The sequence below is a fragment of the Mus pahari genome, chromosome 18 (assembly GCF_900095145.1).
Source record: "Mus pahari chromosome 18, PAHARI_EIJ_v1.1, whole genome shotgun sequence".
NCBI lineage: Eukaryota > Metazoa > Chordata > Mammalia > Rodentia > Muridae > Mus > Mus pahari.
In genome coordinates this window covers 35,150,315-35,169,574 of record NC_034607.1, presented here as the reverse complement: position 1 = coordinate 35,169,574, position 19,260 = coordinate 35,150,315, and the positions used below count along the sequence as shown (strand labels likewise).

At 42.7% G+C, this 19,260-nt stretch overlaps 1 protein-coding gene across 1 annotated transcript in view; it reads right to left on the bottom strand.

Moving 5' to 3' along the window:
• The window catches only part of L3mbtl4 (L3MBTL histone methyl-lysine binding protein 4), a 424,085-nt gene that overhangs the window by 137,454 nt on the left and 267,371 nt on the right, over nucleotides 1–19,260 (bottom strand). Inside the window, exon 14 of the mRNA XM_021218018.2 lies at nucleotides 1,310–1,483. Within this exon, the coding sequence (XP_021073677.1) occupies nucleotides 1,310–1,483 (174 nt within the window). The remainder of the gene's footprint in view (nucleotides 1–1,309; nucleotides 1,484–19,260) is intronic.

Sequence of the window (19,260 nt, the reverse complement as noted above, 5' to 3'; positions counted from 1 at the left end):
AAAAAAAAAAAAAAAAAAAAAAAAAAAAAGCAAGGGAGCACATTGGCACAGTTGTCTCTCTGACTGGAATAAATAAATGTTGTTCCTGAAGAAAATCACTTTAAAAAGAAAAGGGAAAAAAAAAAAAAAGGAAGCCTTCTTCAATTGGGAAAAAGAAAGAACACACGTGCTCTAGTTGTACACAGTGTGGGTGTGAACAGGCAGCGAAGAACAGCCAGAGCCTGTGAAGCTTCAACAGAGGAGTGGGCGTGCAGTAAATAATAAAAATGCAAGACACTGCTATAAAAATAGAGGCATGCGTGTGCATATGGAAGGGATCATGCAACTTAGAGGTAGCCGAGTTGCCGTTGTGTGCTGAGCCACTGAAACCAAAAATAGCGACTTAGCAGAAATGAAATGTCCTCCACGTACTCTAACCATTGGTATGAAAGTAGAACGAATCTAAATGCAGGCAGCAACATACAACATGCAACATATATGTGGTAACATATCTGCCGAGTCCAGTTCTCACAGGACAAATTCTGAAGCTTGAGACCTGAGACCGGGAATAGCCTCTCCTATCCACTACAGATGGTGTGGTAGTGTCCCAAGACCTTGATAGGACCCCTGCCTGATGTGGAGTTGAACACTTTTCTCGCTAGTCTTTGTCTGGCTTCCAGTTGTGTACTTAATGTTTGATTTACCTGTGTTTGCAATTCCTAGCTTGGAAGATGGGGGTACTTTTAAAAAAGGATGATATTTAGATTGCTTGTTCCAGTTTTTTTTAAAAAAAAAAATCAAATGAGGTGGTATCTGAAAGCATCTCATCAAACGATTGCACAGATAGATATTGAAAACCCACCCCTGAAAAGTTAGGATAGAAAAGGTGATGTGTTCCCATTGACTTAGAATAGAGAGAAAGGAGACCCTGAACTTGTATCTCGGGCAGGTGTAGATTGAATTGACACCAGACAACTAACAGGTCTGAGTGGAAATCCTACTGTGCCTCAGCAGATGTAAATTCTCAGCTCTTGCCAGAAGACATCGCTGGTGAAATGAAACCAAAGAACAGAGACGTTTCCAAGATCAAAGGGAATAATTTAGGACCACAGGTATGAGATGTGCTCTCTGCTGCTTACACACAATTTGTACATACATAAAAGACATATACTTGAACATTTGAGGGAGTAGCTAGTTAGCTCTATGAGATATTAAATATAACATTATACCAAAGAATTACCTTAGTGAAACCAAAGGAACTGGCGATAAATTTGTTCTACTAGAATTCTGTAGGGTTCACTTTCTGGTTCAAGTTTCCAGAGTTTCTTACCTGCATTGACTGTTTGCATTTTCACATTTTCCGTTGAAATTCAAATCACAGGGGTTTTCTGATTTGGAATGTGAAGGATCAAGTTCCAAATTTGCCTGTGTTTGTTCTCTCAGGCGATCCTGAAGGGCTGCCTCTCTTTTCAAGTTCACATCTGAGTATGGGCACCCAAAAGCACTAGTTGGTGCAAAAGAAGAGCAGCTGTTAGCTTACCATGACAAATCAGGGTGTGTTGTCATTAGAGTAGACATACATTTAACATTTAAAAATAAGAGCAGTTTTTCTCTCACATGTATAGACTCTAATAGTTTCACTCCACACTGCCTTTTGAGAAAGAAAAGTCTCTAGTTTGAGGCCATTCGGCAAAGTATGATAGACAGATTCATTAGCCCATGCAGCATCTGTGATCTTGGAAATCTGGGAACCTAGAAACAGCATCCAGATGTGCTTCCCATGTAGCAGCGAGGATGCCAAATACCACTTCACTCAGTACTGTGGTCTCGAGTATGTAAGCTCTTGTCACCTAATTGTTTCACCGGTGCTGGGGGTAGTTAAGAACCCCCGATACTCCCAGAGAACGTGTGGCCTTCAGTGCTCAACAGTCACACATTCAGAAAGATTGTGGCTGCATTTCTTTGCCTAAGCCTCCTAGACTTGCTTGGGAGGATCCAGGTGGCCTGGGGCTCTTCTTCTTGCTCCTCTGTCAAACTGAACCCTTCACTTAGAATGTTGGCTCTTGGTTGAAGAGGCAGCTACAATACATGTTCTGACTGATCAGGCTCTTTTATACTTTTGTGTTCATCACCTTGTCCACCCCCCATGGTGCCCCACCTCCCCCCCCCCAAAATCTTCAAGCAGTGCTACTGCCAGCTACAGTGTAGCAACTTCCAGGGAAAGTGAAGACACAGTAGATCACCTAGATACCCTCTCTGAAAAGGTGCTTCTTCTCTTAGCCTCTGAGTTCCCCACAGTGGAATAAGAGAAAAGTAGGGCTAAGTCAGAAGATTTCTGTGGTGGAGAAAACACTCACACACACACACACACACACACACATATACACACATACACACACACATACATGCACACATACATGCATGCACATGTACAAACACACACAGGCACAAAACAAGTGCATATGGGTGCACATATACACTTGATGCACACACATGCACACATACATTCATTCACATACATGCACACACATGTGTACACACACATACACCTTGTAAGATAACCTTGTAAGATAAACAATCTCACAGTTTCACCCTGAGATCCATTAGACCATAGCTATAATCCCCACACTGTTAGAAGAGGCTGTGTCTACAGGCATACATGACCAAGTGCATCAATGTAGAGACAGTTGGCTTCTTTGGGAAGGCACTGCCTCTTACTCTTTGTCTGCTTATATAACACAAAGCAAATCCTTCATGAGCATCTGAAAGTTAAATCATGGACCAAAGCAAACTTCCCTCTATTTCTGGTAGAATGTGTTTCCTAGAAGGGTCTATAAACATGTTCACTGCAGAAGGACTTTAGTGGCAGGCTCTATTGGAAATTGGCCTCTAGAATTGGGGTGGAAAGGTCAGGGCACCAGGCTGGCCCAATGTGGAAAGGTATTGTCTTACTCAGGGTTTCTATTCCTGCATAAACAAAGGGTTTATTCAGCTTAAACTTCCACATTTCTGTTCATCACCAAAGGAAGTCAGGACTGGAACGCAAGCAGATCAGGAAGCAGGAGCTTATGCAGAGGCCATGAAGGGATGTTACTTACTGGCTTGCTTCCCCTGGGCTTGCTCAGCTTCCTTTCTAATAGAACCCAGGACTACCAGCCCAGAGACAGCACCACCCACAATGGGCTCTCCCACCCTTGATCGCTAATTGAGAAAATGCCTTACAGCTGGATCTCATGGAAGCATTTCCTCAAGGGAGGCTCCTTTCTCTGTGATAACTCCAGCCTGTGTCATGTTGACACACAAAACCAGCCAGTACAGGTATCATGTGTATGTGTGTGCATGTGCGTTCATGTGTATATGTATGTACATATGTGTGCATGTGTGCATCTGTGTCAGTATCATAGATGGTTGTTTAACAGCCTCTGCTACAGATCGGAGGGTGCTGGTTATTGGCCTATTAATCTTTCAGTTATTGATTATAATACATCTTACAGAATAATATAATGAATCCCATAAATGAGTAGTGGCTAGGGGCTAAGCACAGTAGAGACTGAATCTGGCAAAGAACTTAAAACACTCAGACCAGTGAACACAATTCATAATAAAAATAAGAAATGTGTTTGTTAAGTGTGTACCACAGGCCCTCACAGAACCAGGTGTGGCACATACATTATTGCCACATACCCAACAGGTTCACACAACATAAGAAAGTTCCCCATTCTCTATAGTTTCTTAAGAAATCCCCTAGTTATTAAGTCACTAGTCCCAGAGGTGGGCAGAGATGGAAAATCTCAAAAGGAGATGTTAAGAAGCCATGGCATAGATCACATGGCATCTGGCATGAATAGGAGATCAGATGGGTAGGTAAGTAGAGAAGGATCTGGAAGGAGTTGGGGTGAGAAAGAATATAATAAGAAAAAAAATATTTTGATGATATATTATAAAATTATATTGAGTATGAAATTCTCTTGGAACTTTTAAAAACTGTGACATGATCCTTGTGCTGAGACACTGGGGATGCTGATGCAGTGTTATTCCGGGGAACAGCTCAGTGTCTGGGGAAACATGGGGAGTGGCCCGAGGTGAAGCACCATTTGAGGCAAAGGAGAGCAATAAGGCCTGTTCTGTTGGGCTGCACAACTGGGAAGCTAAGAGAGCACTTTTTTTTTCAGAGGAGGGCTAGAAGGCTTTATGCTATTAAGAGAGATAGAGAAGTTTTGTTCCGCTGCTGCTCTCCATGCACACAATAACCTACTACTGCTACAATGAGCTGCCGCTCAGGACCATGAATGCCCATCTAACACAGACTCCCAGCGGAGGATTTCATGATCAAAGGTATAAAATTATTTAACTTTTAACATCCTATCACCACTTTAAGTGATTCCTGCTACCTGCTGTTGTATCTCCTTGCCCCACCCCACTGTTCCCACCTCTCCGGCTTATTGGTGTACTGTGGAGAAAGAGAGCTAACATAGAGCTCTGTTATTCAATATTTCCTTGAACTGGAAGAAGTTCTGTTCTCCTCTCTCCTCTGTCATTCATCAGTGCACACTGTCATTCATCATTTGCACCTATGCGCAGACGGAATTCTCTTCTGCTCTGTCTCTATGGTCATAAAGAATGTCTGGGAGCATCACTGGCATGAAATAGTTTCTGATTCAGTCATGCGAGGCCTGTGAGGACCTGGATTGTGATTATACTGACTTCCAGGTTCTAAAAAGTACATTAAATGACAAAAGTGGACTTTGCAGAAGAAAGGCATGATGAAGAATTTAAGACAATGCTGATGAGAGATGAAGAAAGTACAGATGCAGTGGGGGAGAGTTGGCTTTCAGGTGTAATTGTTTACATCGTTTTGAGCCTCAGAAGCAAGGCTGTGAATGTGCTGTGAGAATGTCTGAACCGTGATGGGTGATGGCTCATATTCTCTGCAGAAAACTAGTTAAGGCTAGAGAGATGGTGTGCTGATGGTGGCCTGCCCTCCCACAAGCTCAAGCCTTTCCTATAGGTATGTAGGTGTGTTTTGAAGAACACATACGTTTCTGCAGCCTAGCCACATAGAAAAAAACAAAAACCAAAACAATTCTTGAAGAGCTATCAACCACTTTAGAACTAATTTCACATCTTTATCGTTAGCTATATATTGGGCAAACGTGTCTCTAAAATGAACAAACTATTCTGTGCTGGCTAGTTTTATGTCAACTTGAAACAAGCTGGAATTATTTGGGAAGAGGGAACCTCAATGGAGAAAGTGCCCCTACCAGACTGCCCCATGGGCAATGTGTTGTGTATTTTCTTCTAGTGATTGGTGTGGGAGGAACAGCCCATTGTGGGTGGTTCCACCCTTGAGAATATAAGAATCAGGCCAGAAAATTTGGGGGAGAAAGCCAGTAAGCCACACCCTCTATGGCCTCTCTGCATTATTAACTCCTGCCTCTAGGTTTCTGCCCGGGTTTCGTTCCTTCCCTGACTTTGCTCAGTGACAGACTACTATGCTGTGGAACCAAGCTGAGCAAACCAGTTCAGTCCTGTGTTGCTTTTGGTCTTCTTTCATCACAGCAGTAGAAACCCTAAGTGGCCTGTTTTAAAACTGCTTTGAATTAAAGCTCTGGTGTTCAGGATCGAACACAGTGTCTGGTTGGTAGAGAAGTCCTGGAAGACCCCAGGTCACTGTGGGTGGAGAAAGCAGCAGATGACAGGCTGAGGAGATGCCTGCATGCAGCAGGTGCCTCTCTGGGAGTGTTGGCTCTTCTGAGGGAGCTGACAACTTCCTGTTCCTCCTCAGTTCTCAGAGAAGCCCTTGGGTGCAGGCAAGTGAGGAGTCAGTGTGATCTCTTTGGCTGACCCATGGGAAACTGAACCAGTTTAATACCAGGAACTTCATAGGGATCACACAAGTCCTTTATCAAAAAAACAAAAAACAAAAAACAAAAAACAAAAAAAACAAAAACAAAACTCCTAGTACCCAATTCTTCAGCAGTCTAGCCGATGGAGAGAGGATGTAAGCTAAGCAACCATAAAGCTGAAAGACAGCTGCAGTAAGCAAGAGATTTTTATCCCTTTGACAGATCCTTTTTACCTCGGGATGAAAAGAAAATTGCAAATACCATTAGCAACTTACAGTGCCAATATGATGAGATACTTATGATTAAGATAACACGTGGTAGATTTGTGTTGAGAATATGTAACACTAGATCCTAGCACCTGAAGCTAAATGGAAACACCAACTGCAAGTGTTTTGCAGAGCACCATCCTGAAGGCAGATCTGCCCCTGCATTTCAGCGACGTCAGTGTGTGGGAGGAAGCCACTTCAGCAGCTGATGCTGAATCCCTGCATTTGCTGTCTGGCTGGGAGACCCCCTCTGCTTCTCTGTCCTTCCTTCCTTCATCAGGGACACCTTATCCCCAGGGTCACTGTGGTTCCCCTTGTGTCACTCTGATGACAGAAGTTCAGGGGCAATTCCCCAGGCGCCATTCTCAGACTTAACATGAACGAGGTTCAGCAGTAGCAGAAAGTATTGGCAACCTGGCATCTGTATGTTTGCTCTGCTCCAAGACTCCATCAGCCTTGTAGGATTTCCTTTCCTTTACATCAACATCAGCCTTAGTCTTTGTTTCAAAATGGCCAGACTGCTGCTGCAACTAGAATCTGGGTGCCCTACTGGTATGCCACACCATGTTCTGGCAATATTCTTGCAATACTCTCCTATGAACTCAACCCTTGTCTCCTAAACGCAAGCCAAGAAGCACACAGATGCATTTCCCACATGCAACCCTGCCTATTTTCCAGGTGCTTCTGACCTGGAGTTGATACCTGATTGTGTCCTTTGCCTACTAACCAAGTTCTTGACCAGCACCTGGGTCCTTCTCTGGCTTCTGTTTATAAACTGTGAACTCACAGACCTCAGGTTCTGATAAGCAAGACTATCACGGTGTACCAGCAACATCTGCACAATCATCATTTCATCTTCAGGCAGAGAATTTGATTCCAGGTCTTGACTGTGTTACTTGGCTAAAGACAATATCCTTGCAATCCTCTTCTATGAACTCCTCCTAAACTCAAGCCAAGAAGCCAATGAACCATTCCCTGCCAAGTCCTGGAGTTGGGAAACTGGGACTTTAGAAGCAGTCACCGCATTGTCATAAGGGGCAGCCTCTGATTTGGAGTATAGCTAGACTATATAGCCTCAGTATAGCTGGGAGGGGATGAGGTGCCAGGGTCCTAGGCTATCCCACCCCCAACCTCTAGGCATTAAGTTCCTTCTCCTTCCCGAATATTTATTTTGCCTTTTATGGCAACACAGAAAAGAATCGTAAGCAGTACAAACAATAGAAGAGCGCAGACGGATGGATGCTGCCCTTTAAAACATAAATAACCTAGAAGTCAGCAGAATTGTGGGAAGTGTCGAGTCCTCCACCACCTTTCTTCTCATCCCTAGAAGTGAAGTGGCCTGAAATAGGCAGGTGGCTCCCATGAAGGTGGAGGATCCCGGAATATGCCCCATCCAGCCCAGAATCAGGCCCACGGCTGGATTTCAAAGAGTTCTGATCCAAATGAAAGGAACCCACCTCCTCGAGGTCGACTCTATTATCATAGTGCAGTGCTTTCCCTCCAATACTAAACAATGTCACTCCTTTCTCTCTCGGACAGAGATAAGAGAACACTGACAAGTCATACTGGGCCTGGCAGGTTTGATCTCAATGCAGGGAGGCAGATGGGAGACTGAATTCATTTGAAGCCCTTTGTTAGAGAATGGAAGGTGTGAGGGCCTTGGCCTCTAAGAACCAAGGGCCACTGGGAAGCACTGAATCTGGGCCTCTATCAGATCACAAAGGGATCCATGACAATGGAAAGAGGAAAGAAGTTATGGCTGCCATCCTGGAGATGGCAGAGTGCCTTGTCCGCACCGTTGGGCACATGTTGAGGTGACTGGTGATGTGTGCAGCTGTGACTAGGACCTAAGGAAGCAAGACCTTCCTCTGAAGCTGCTTCCCGGTATGTCCTCATTGCTTTTAAATTAGAAATGCAGTGAACTCTCCCCAGGACACACCACCTTTCATATGAGCACCCAGTGTCATAAGGCTGATGAGTAAACATCCTTTTTCTCCCTAAGAAAACACTGACTTCTTTGGGAAATGACACAAAGAAGGGATGTATATTGAGACTCAAAGCACTGAAACTGTATTATAGCTATGAAACGCATCATAAAAATGTCTAAATGCTAACATATGACTTAGGCTGAGGCTGATTTTACTTTTATGAAGATTAGGAGTTAGTACAAATGATATACATTTGACTGTAGGCTAGGCAGCAGCATCACTTGATCTTAAATACTAAACATGTAACAGTTTTATTGTTCCCACACATTGAGATTAAAAAAAACCCACCTCTCTCTCAAGTAGACATACACACACATGCACATATGTGTGTGTGTGTGTGTGTGTGTGTGTGTGTGTATGAGAGAGAGAGAGAGAGAGAGAGAGAGAGAGAGAAAGAGAGATTTTCACGGGTTTATCTAATTATTTGGAGTCTTGAATCTCAGAGTCAGTTTTCTTTAAATTTAATAACCTGGACCCCCAAGATCTCTCAAACTCTGGACCACCGACCAGGCAGTATACACCAGCTGTTTGAGGCACCCAACACACATACAGTAGAGGACTTCTGGGTCTGGTTTCAGATGCATCTAACCCTCAAGAGACTGGAGGCCCCAGGAAGTTTAGAGGTCTGGGAGTTGGGGGGTGGGGACATCCTCATGGAGACATGGTGGGGGTGGGGAGGAGGTATGGGATGTGGAACCGTTGGAGGGTGGACTGGGAGGGGAATAAAACTGGAGTGTAATAAATAAACGAATAAATACTTAAACAAAGAAGAAATACAACACAGCCAACTTTCACCCATCACATCGCTGTCATTTCAAATACCAGATAATTTACTATACACAGAGTAAAAGGAATATGATAATTCTAAAAGTTTCATTACTGGAGTTCAAAGGAAATCTAAAGATGTATAGAACCTAAGGAGGTGAATGGAAAACTCTTGGTTCTTACATTTTTTCTGTGAACTCCTCCCTGATCTTATAAATCATGCAAATGGCCAGTTACGAAGCAAGAAGAGAGTTACGCATTAAATTAAGTAGATAGCCAGTTCACCATGGTGATGGAAACATGGAGTGAAGCATGAGGGAAACACCATTAAAGCCAATCACTATCTAACTTTGAGCAAGTCATCCTCTGTTTCTGATTTTTTGATTGGATGTCTATAGAATAATCGCAGTAGCACGTGTTTATGTGGGGAAATGTCTGGGTCTACATACAAGTCTTTGTAGTACAAACGAAGTAGTCAACAGTTTTAATTTTAAGGTTCTGTTCTCCAGAAACTCAAATACTGTAGGATTATCTACCATGTGGTAGAACTGTTTTGGGGAATTCTTAAAACTTTAGGAGATAGTGGAGCAGGAGTTTGACTAAGGTGATGCAGACTCACATGGTGAGGCCAACTCATGTGATGTTTGGCTGAGGCAAGACCCATGGGAGGAGACTCAATGAACAGTGATTAGGTGCTTGCAGGGCTAATTTTGCAATACTTCATATTATGCGGGACAGCGGGTGTGAGGAAATAAAGGAGGTAGGAGAGAACCCGTATCCTGCCAGAGTTCCTATGCTCTGGGCAGGTGGACATAGAGGACTGCTGTTTGCTCTTCACACGGCCCTGGGTGGGTGTCTAGCTGTGTGAAGCCAAGGAACTCCAGTGTGAGGAGGTTAGATAGGGAGCAGTCTGAAGTCTCTGGGACTCACAGAGTCCAGAGATAACAAGTTCTCAGTCTCCGACATCACTGTATGTTGTGGAAGAGCTGAGAACAAAGTGGGGGCCCTGGGGGCAGCTGGGGCAGCCCCAGGGCTGAAAGGAGAACAGGACCGGGGGCACTGGGTGGTTCCCAAGTGGGTGAAAGCCCTTGATCCAGTCCATGGCTGGAGTGCAGGAAGGCCTTCCGGCAGGAGGTTAAACTCGACTCTTTAGAGGAAAGTCTAGTCCATCATTCCAGTACTGCAGGCCCTGATGAGCAGGGACGGTCTATGGTTTTAAAGCTTTATTGTAGATAGGTAGAAAGAAAGAAAAAAGGTAGAAAAGGAGAGGCCAGCCATGGCCATGTGGAGAGAAGGGGGGAGGGAGGAAGAGAAGGAGAGATAGAGATGAAAATAAGAGAGGTAAGAGCTTAAGAGAGAGAGGAAGGGCCAATCAGTCCCTTTTATAGTAGGCTGGGCTATCTTGCTGTTGCAGGGTAGCTGTAGGGAGGAGCATACCTGGCTATTGCCAGGTAACTGTGAGGGTAGAGTCTAGCCAGAATGCTTGGGGGTGTGGCTGATAATCAGAGGATTATGGAGTTGGGGGCTCCATGAAGTCAGCAGCCTATGTTTGGAAACATGGCTCACCGTTCTGTCCCAGAAGCAACAGAGCTTCTTGGACAGGGTCCCTTTGGACGTTTATCCTCTGCCAGGAGGCAGAGCTGATCCTCGACCTCTGTGCACCTTCCCTGCCAGATGAGAGCTTGCCCACAGGGAGTGCTCTGATGCCTGGGGCTAAGGAGAGAGCTGGTCTCCCAGGACTGCTGACAGAGGCTAACAGACTCACAGGAGGAACAAGCTCCAGCCAGAGGCAGCTAGAACATCTAACATCAGAGATTACCAGATGGCGAAAGGCAAATGTAAGAATCTTACTAACAGAAACCAAGACCAGCTTCATCAGAACCCAGCACTCCCACCACAGTGAGTCCTGGATGCCGCAACACACCAGAAAAGCAAGACTCAGATTTAAAATCATATCCCATGATGCTGGTAAAGGATTCTAAGAAGGTCATTAATAAATCCCTTAAAGAAATACAGGAGAACACAGCTAAAGAGGTAGAACTCTTTAAAGCGGAAACACAAAAATCTCTTGAAGAAGTACAGGAAAACACAACCAAACAGGTGAAAGAATTGAACAAAACTATTCAAGATCTAAAAATGGAAGTAGAAACAATAAAGAAAACCCAAAGGGAGAGAACTCTGGAGATAGAAATCCTAGGAAAGAAGTCAGGAACCCTAGATGCGAGCATCAACAACAGACTACAAGAGATGGAAGAGAGAATCTCAGGTGCAGAAGATTCCATAGAGAACATGGACACAACAATCAAAGAAAGTGCAAAAAATGCAAAAAGACCGTAACTCAAAACATCCAGGAAATCCAGGACACAATGAGAAGACCAAACCTAAGATAATAGGTATAGATGAGAATGCTGGTAAGAGGAATTCAGATTTTATATTGCAGAGGCATCCAAGAAAGAGAGAGCCTGTCTTCCTTTCCTTCTTACTCTGCCCTGGTGATGTCTTGGTGGTCAATTTGACATCCTTGACATCTCAACCAAAGCATTTCTTTCATTAGATAAGCCTGTGGTCATGTTTGTAAGACATTGTTTTTCCTGATTGCTAATTGATATAGGAGGGCCCAGTCCATTGTGGGTAGTGCCATCCCTGGGCAGATGTTCTTGGGGTGTGTAAGAATACTGGGTGAGCACAAGTCAAGGAAGGTCAAGCAGTAGGCAGAGCTCTTCCATGATCTCTGCTTCAATTCCTGCCTCCAGGTTCCTTCCTTGAGTCCCTGCTCTGACTTTATTCAGTTGTGATGTGTGACCTGGGCATTGTAAGATTAAAAACAAACTCCTTCCTCCTGAAGTTGCTCTTGGTCATGGTCTTTATCACTGCAACAAAAAGTCACTCTGAAGAGCATGCCTTTAGACTCAAGGAGCAATAATCTCACAGGGCATTCAATGACACCCATCATCCTGAAGTAACCTCCTGACCAAGCCAATTGCATCCTTATTACCCTCAAGGCCAACATGAAGTTACATCAAGATGGTCTCTGTTCTCTAAAATTTGGCAACCTTTCCAACTTTCATGAGTGTGACTGTCACTATATTTTTGCTTGAACTACTGATCTTCAAAGGAACAAATTTCCTGCACATCAGGAGTCATAAGTGTGAACTTAATAACATCGAGTGACCTGCCACTCAGCACTCCAGCAAATGTCAGCTCCCAAACAAACAAGAAGCACAGACCACAGATGGCATGCTTGACATACTTGCTTATGGCTCCCAGATTACTAAGAGGCCTTATCCCAACATAAAGCTGAGGAGTAAGATCTCTGGTGTCTCAACAGTACAGACCTTGTCCTCACCCTCACTTCAGCCTCTTTATCAGGGTCCAAACTCAGCCCACATCTGCTGTTGTCTTTGCAGTTCCTCTGGCCATTCTAGATAGCTGCCTGCAAGGATGCTGCTGCCTCTGTCATTTAGAAACAATGAACCTTTATCACCTTCTGACATCTGTGCTCATCCTGAAGAAGCAACAAAGGCTTTACTGCAGAACAGGGGTTGGAGGGGGAGGGATCAGTTGCCCCCACCCCCACTCCAAATAAAAGGCTACCTCTCACAATTCAGCCAGTGGGATCCTGACGTGAATATTAGAAATATTCACAAGCTTGAACCCAGTAAGAGCTAAAATACGTGCCAAGAAAATGAGCTTTTAGAGATAGTATATACAGAACGAGGACATTAAGTTCATTCTCCATTTGCGTCCTTTTCATGGTAGCTTGGGGTCTAGCCATTTCATGAATGTCTGTTTTAATATCAGAAAGTCAAGTTCAAGATGTAGCATCTAATTGCTTTAGATGATGCTTTTTATTTGAGCCTGTACCAAAATGTTTTCTGAGTTCTGTCTTAGGTAATATGTTCAGTAAGCCAGACTGAATACACCTGGAGCGATGAGAGGCGCGTGCATTGGACAGGGAGACAGAGAGGATGTCCCTCTAAAGCATTTAGTGTACGGTTATGAGATACTTCAAAGGTGTAAATTGGTCTTAAGGAATGAGATAGTATGCTAACTACCCATACTAATGGCCTTTAGAGAATTTATACTGCAATCAGGCTAATGTACTGAATAAGCAATTTGTGTAATTTATTCAGGGAGATGATCAGATGAATAGAATCTGTGGTTTAAAAATATTCTACCCAGAACCCCATCTACACAGGTAACATTAGGCAGGAAATTAGACAAATGACCTGATTAACATGCTGCATTATTAATTCAATCAAAACAATTATTGCAATAATTTTTACACTTCTGTCATTACAAGGAACATTGCTATTATAATATACAAGCTGTTTTCATCCTTTTAATTGTATTATTTGAGTTTAAAGAAGTATGATCATGTCAAAGTATTCTTTTATAATTTAATTTGCAAATGCAGTTTTAAATTGGACTAGCCTGGCTTAAATGATATTTTGTTTCTCTGAAAGTCCTTAAGGTATAGTCTTCTTTTCCATTTTTTTGTTTATTTTTATTATGTTTTATTTTGTTTATGTTCGACTATAACCTAGAAGAGAAACGATGTTTCCAGAACAGTGGTGGAAAGAGAACTTGATAGTTATCAAACTCAAAAATGCTTCAAGCATGATATAATAAAATTATCTATAAATGAAATGTATATGATTTGGCAATGGAGCTTTAGGAAATAATCCCTTCTGCTGGAAGACTTTAAATTCAACGTGATCAAATTTAAATGAAATTATTGCTATTAGGAATGTATAAAGATACGTTTGCTTTTTAGTAGTAAGTACCTCACCTGTGGGTTAAGTGCTAATACTCACAATGATCTTAGCAAACCAATATGCTAAGACTAGGGGTGCTATTTGGTGCTGGATAAAAGATCAAGGAAACCAACTCATCCTTCACCCATGTGAGATAAGTGTTCTCAAACACACACTCAAGAGAGTTTGCAGATGTCCTGCTAGCCTCCCAATACCTCAACAAGCAATTCCTGGCAGCCTTGTGGAGTCACAGAAATTCACCAAAAGCTTACCCTGGGATCTCCAAGTAGATTGATCCTTGGGCGGCCTATCGCCAGCAAGCACAACATGCAAATTGTCATCTTTGCCCTTGCTTCTCATGCTTCTATAACTGTTTTAACGATCTTTAAAATGAAGGAAAGCCAAGTGGGATATCATGGATGAACTTTGAGAACATCATGCCAGGAGAAACAAACCGACTTCTGAAGAACAGAAACTGCGTTGTTCCTCTTCCATACAGTCTCAGTAGGGATCTGAATGGTGACTGGCAGGAACTGGTGGAAGAGGAAATGAAAACCTGCTTCTCAATAGGATGGATTTCCAGTTATGTGAGAGAGTGAGTTCTGTCTGCTGGAGACAGTCTGACTCTAGGAGAGAGAGCTATGTTGTATGCTTAAAATTTTACCGCAGGTATAGACATCCGGTTAGTTGTTCTTCCTACAAGGAAAAACTGCCTTTGAAAGTTCAATCTGCAAAGGCAGATTCCATCTAAAGAGGATGATTGTCAATTATATTATTTCTAAATTAGTTAACATGCCAAAAGGCAAATGTGTCCTAAAATCTAATGTGTATAAAGCAATATTGCCCGAATTAGCAATAAGGGGCAAATTAGGACTTTTTCATTAAATTGTGAAGGGAGATATTTAACAATAGCCTTAAGAAAAAATACACTGTGCGATATTACATAGTTGGCTTATGAGTGTAAATTCTGATAAGGATGAATACCTATTTTCAGAGAATTCTATCAATATTACTATTTCTACCACAAATTATTTTAAGTGTTATTTAAGTAAACTATTTGCTTTTGAGAACACATGCTTACATTTTATAAAAGGCCATGAATTTATCCTAAAGTGTGCATCTAGAAAGTTTTTATTTGTACTAATGTTAGGCCTTAAAATGAAAGGAAGTTGTAATAAAGCTTGATTGGTCTAATATCAGATAGGTTATACTTTCTCAGTATTGCTATGAGCCTGACTGGAAGTTCTTCCTAATTGACTCATCCCAGTTAACTCACCCAATATCCCCATGAAGGGTATCTCTCTTTTCCCCCCCCTTTATTGAAAATAAAGCATTTTCCTCACATGATATATTCTGATTATAATTTCTCATCTCTCTATTTTTACAAATTCTTTCTCACCTCCCTTCTCATCTAGATCCACACCCTTTCTTTCTTTCATCAGAAAAGAAACAAACTTCTAAGGGGTAATAATAGAATATAGTAAAATAAAATATAGCAGGTTAAGACAGAAAGTAATACATAAGACTTGGGCAAAATAAATAAACAGAAGTGAAAGAGACCAATGGAAGGTAGAAGTAGAGATCCTCTCATTCAGTCACTCACTCATTCGGGAATCCCATACAGAAACTGAACTGGCAGCCATAATATAGATGTAGCTCAGTGGTACAATACTTGCTTTGCATTCTTGAGCCCTCACATTCCACACCCAGCACCTCAGAAAGGACAAAAGGGAAGGAGGAAGAATGTGACAAGGAGGTGGCCGACACCTGTAATTCCAGCACTTAAGAAGCTGAGGCAGGAGGATCTCTGTCAGTTTAAGGTGAGCCGATGCTACATAGTGAGTTTCAGGCAAGCCTGGACTACAGAATGAGATCCTGTCTCAAAAAGAAACAAAAAGAAAAGGAAGGTCTCCTTTCATTGTGCATTTGACAGATGCCAAGGGTGAAGCACAGAGGAGGTAAGACATTTAAGGTCACACAGTTGGGGAATTATACACACACAGGATATAAGTCCTGGCAGCTTGATGTGGGGGACTGGGTTTAAGAAATATATCAAATTATTTCTTGGGCAAAACATTTCTTCCAAATATGCCAGAAAATAAAAATGAAGAAAATCCTGTCAAAGTGCCTTGCACATAGTAGGCGCCTTATTGCCCCACAGATAGTAGGTGTCATAGTGACCAGTAAGTGATAGTGCTGATGTATTCTTAGATAACTTGGACACTGTTGAGAACAGGTAGGATCATTAGGATACTGTTAGGGAAATTAGGCTGTTTCATGTTTTAAATTTTTTTTTCATTCTCAAATGTGGAGCTGCCTCAAGAATAGAACTTGTAGGAGAGAGAGGATTCTTCAGAAACAGACACGTTCTCTGCATGGAGTGAAACTCGGTGTGAAGAACTGGCCATCTGGAAAATTTTTTATTAGGAAGTGCCATAATTTATAAATCACAAGGGAAAAAAAAGATAAAGAGAAAGACTTGATTTTCTGCCAGAAAAAAAAATATTTCAAAGCTCCCTGCCAGCATATTTTAAGATGGGAACTTATACATTTCATATACACATATACACTGAGGTGGCATCTATAAGAGCCAACTACAACAATTACACAGTGTGTCAGGAAACACACTCAACGTGCTCTATGTGAGTTGGATCTAGGATCAGAAGACAATTAAGCTCCCGATCGCATGTATTGCAGAATGGCACTGTGTGCCTAGCACTGGGTTAGGTGTGTGATCACACAGAAAGACCAAACCCAACACTTTCTAGGCCTTTGCCTTTGCTGGTACAAACAGATGCCTTAAAGTATAAAAGCTGTCACAGGTGGTACCATTCACCCATAATCCCACAGCTGGGTGACTGAGCAAATGACTCACAAGATGATGGCTACCCTGGAAAATAGCGAGTGGGAGATTCTTCCTCAAAGAAATAAAAATAATAACAACACTAATGACTCTGAAGAGCTCATTGTGGTTCATTCCTATGCATAGTACATTCCACGTGCAAGACTTGTAAGATCTTTAGAATAGGAAAAATATATATGTATTAAACATTTAATTTGGAACCAAGTTCTGTAAGTATATATCACTCTGTGCACACTGTTGATTTAAATGATGAAGATCTTGGTGCGGAGCAATGTTCATAAAACTGTTTTCATTACTGCTATACCCACTTCTTACTTCTCTGCAAGGAGGGTACAAGGTCAGGTTCCTGAAACAGGACTGAACTTAGAATACTGGGTCTTGAGGTGGGAAAGTATAGTGACATCAGTCTGGACGCCTGTCCTCAAAACCCCAGCTATGAGAAGCATTGGAAGGTCACAGCAGGACACAGATGGATGGACGGAAGGTCTGGCCAGAGACAGAGGAAAGACTTGGTTCTGAAACCTTCTGGAAAAATAACCACTGGCACATAGACTTTACTAGATCTGGAAGTTCTTAAAGAAAACAATGGGAAAGAAAACCATTGATCTGTAAGGATGAAGATGCATAAGGCAGAGGGGCTGCACTGGGCTGAGATTGTACATTGCTTGTAACATGTCGAAAGATGAGGAAGACAGGATAATTGGACTCCCTCTACGAGGTGGGGCCTCATGAATGTTTCTGGGGAAACCAGAAGACACCTCCAGTTAAAATGGAGGATGCTTTCTCCCTGTTTCAGTCTGACACAGGCCGGGAGCTGCTCACGCTTCACAGATCCAATTATGGCAGCCCAGAAGTCTTTGGGGGGCTTAGCTCAACCACTTCTCTTCTTTAACTCTGTCCAGGTGACAGATTCTGCTGAGCGATGGAACTGCCAGCGGAGGTGCTTTGAGGGTTGTAGACACACTGCTCAGAGAGGGGTGCTCTGAGAGAGTGCCCTCCCCTCTGTCCACGCATAACCTCCTCTGGAACTTTGCTCTCTTTTGGTTGGAATAGGTAGGTGCTCAAAACAGGAGAATCAGCCATGGTCTCTATCTTAGTTGTGTTTCTATTGCTGTGAAGATGGTGTGGAGTGGGATCCACAGCCAGGGTCCCTGAGTGAGAGCCCTGCCTCAGAGACAAGTCACACAACACAGGGTGTGGATACTTGGGGTTTTTCAGAACTGCCTTCCTCCTTCTACTCCTCTCAACATTTTGATCCCTGACCCTTCAGTTTGGTTTAGTCCTTCAAGAAATTTGAGTTCATAAAAGATGAGTCTATTTGGAGAATTGAAATCATGGCTATTACCCAAGGGGAGATAAATCAGCATTCTTTTTGGTAATGAAAGTGGAAGTTTCCTGATGAAAGGGCACACCGGCTTCACCCTGATAAATAGTTGCTCTCCTTGTACTCACATCTACATTCCTCTTAACTCAAGACTTAACTTGTGGTGCCTATGTTAGTCTTAACACTTGACTCATGGCAGGAACCGAACCCAAGACTCCACCCTGTGGGTGTGGGCAGTTGCTGTGCTGTTAATGTAGGAGGCAATCTTAAGTTCTCTCTTTGCTTTATTAATCCTCAATTTACTCATTAACCTACATCAGCTTGATAGTGCAATCTTTATGGAAGCGTTATCTTTGGGCTTTCCTTTCTACTCTGTATTTTCTGCTCACAGATCTGTGAGATTCAATCACCCGCTTAGTCCATAAACATTGAGAACTTGGCTACCTTTGTACCCATCCAATATTTTACTTATATTCAATTTAGGTTGCAAAATTGTATAATGAAATTTATATGTAAAATATGTAAAATGGACTGTGCTATCTGAATATTAAATGATAAAATTCCTAGTAGAGATTGTTAGAAGGGAGGGCAGCATTCTACTTGTTGCAAACCACTGATATTCTCTATTTCTTTCCAGTTTTATCTTTTCCACCATGCACTATGGATGTATTAAGCAAGTGTGTCTGTAACATATGTTGACATTGTCACCACCATCGGCACAGGTTTAAATTTCTCATCTCTGAGACTGTCACCTCCACATTCTTTAGCATCACTGACTTCCCTGTGATTGACACAGCAGCTTTCCATGTCCCCCATTCTTCTCATAACTTGAGCTGGCCCCAAATTCCCTTCTAAACAAACTATTCAGTATCACTGAAGAGATGTTTTGGAGTCAAGGTCTTTACAGAACTCTGTTGACCACTGTGAATTTCTTGGGTTAACAAATTCATGCGTGCAAACATACAAAGAATCTAGCAGAGCAAGCTCCAGAGAACAAAGACACAGCCCTCAGCTTGCTGGTCTGCTCTCTTCAAAATGAGGTGTTTATCACTGTTTCTCCATACTTGTGTGGTATGAGGTATTATGTGTACTTGAACACATGTATGCTCGCACATGGGTAACCATAAGTATGTATCCATGAATATGTGTGTATGTGTGTGTGTGTACACACAGAATCAGGACATGGTTGCTGATAGCGGTGCACAGGCCACACTGTACCACCTGAGCATACTGATGCAGAAAACAGGAAAAGATGAGGGGTGAGCAATGGGGAGTGGTGGGAAGGCCTGTTTTCCAGTTGCTCGTATTCATGTCCCTCCTTACTGTTCCCAAGCCTGTGAGAAGGCAGCCCCTTCCCTTCCCTTCTCTCCCCTCCCCTCCCCTCCCCTTCCCTTCATTCCTTTTCTCCTCCCCTTCTCTTCCCCTTGCCCTTCCCCTCTCCTTCCCCTTCCCCTTTCTCCTTCCCCTTCCCC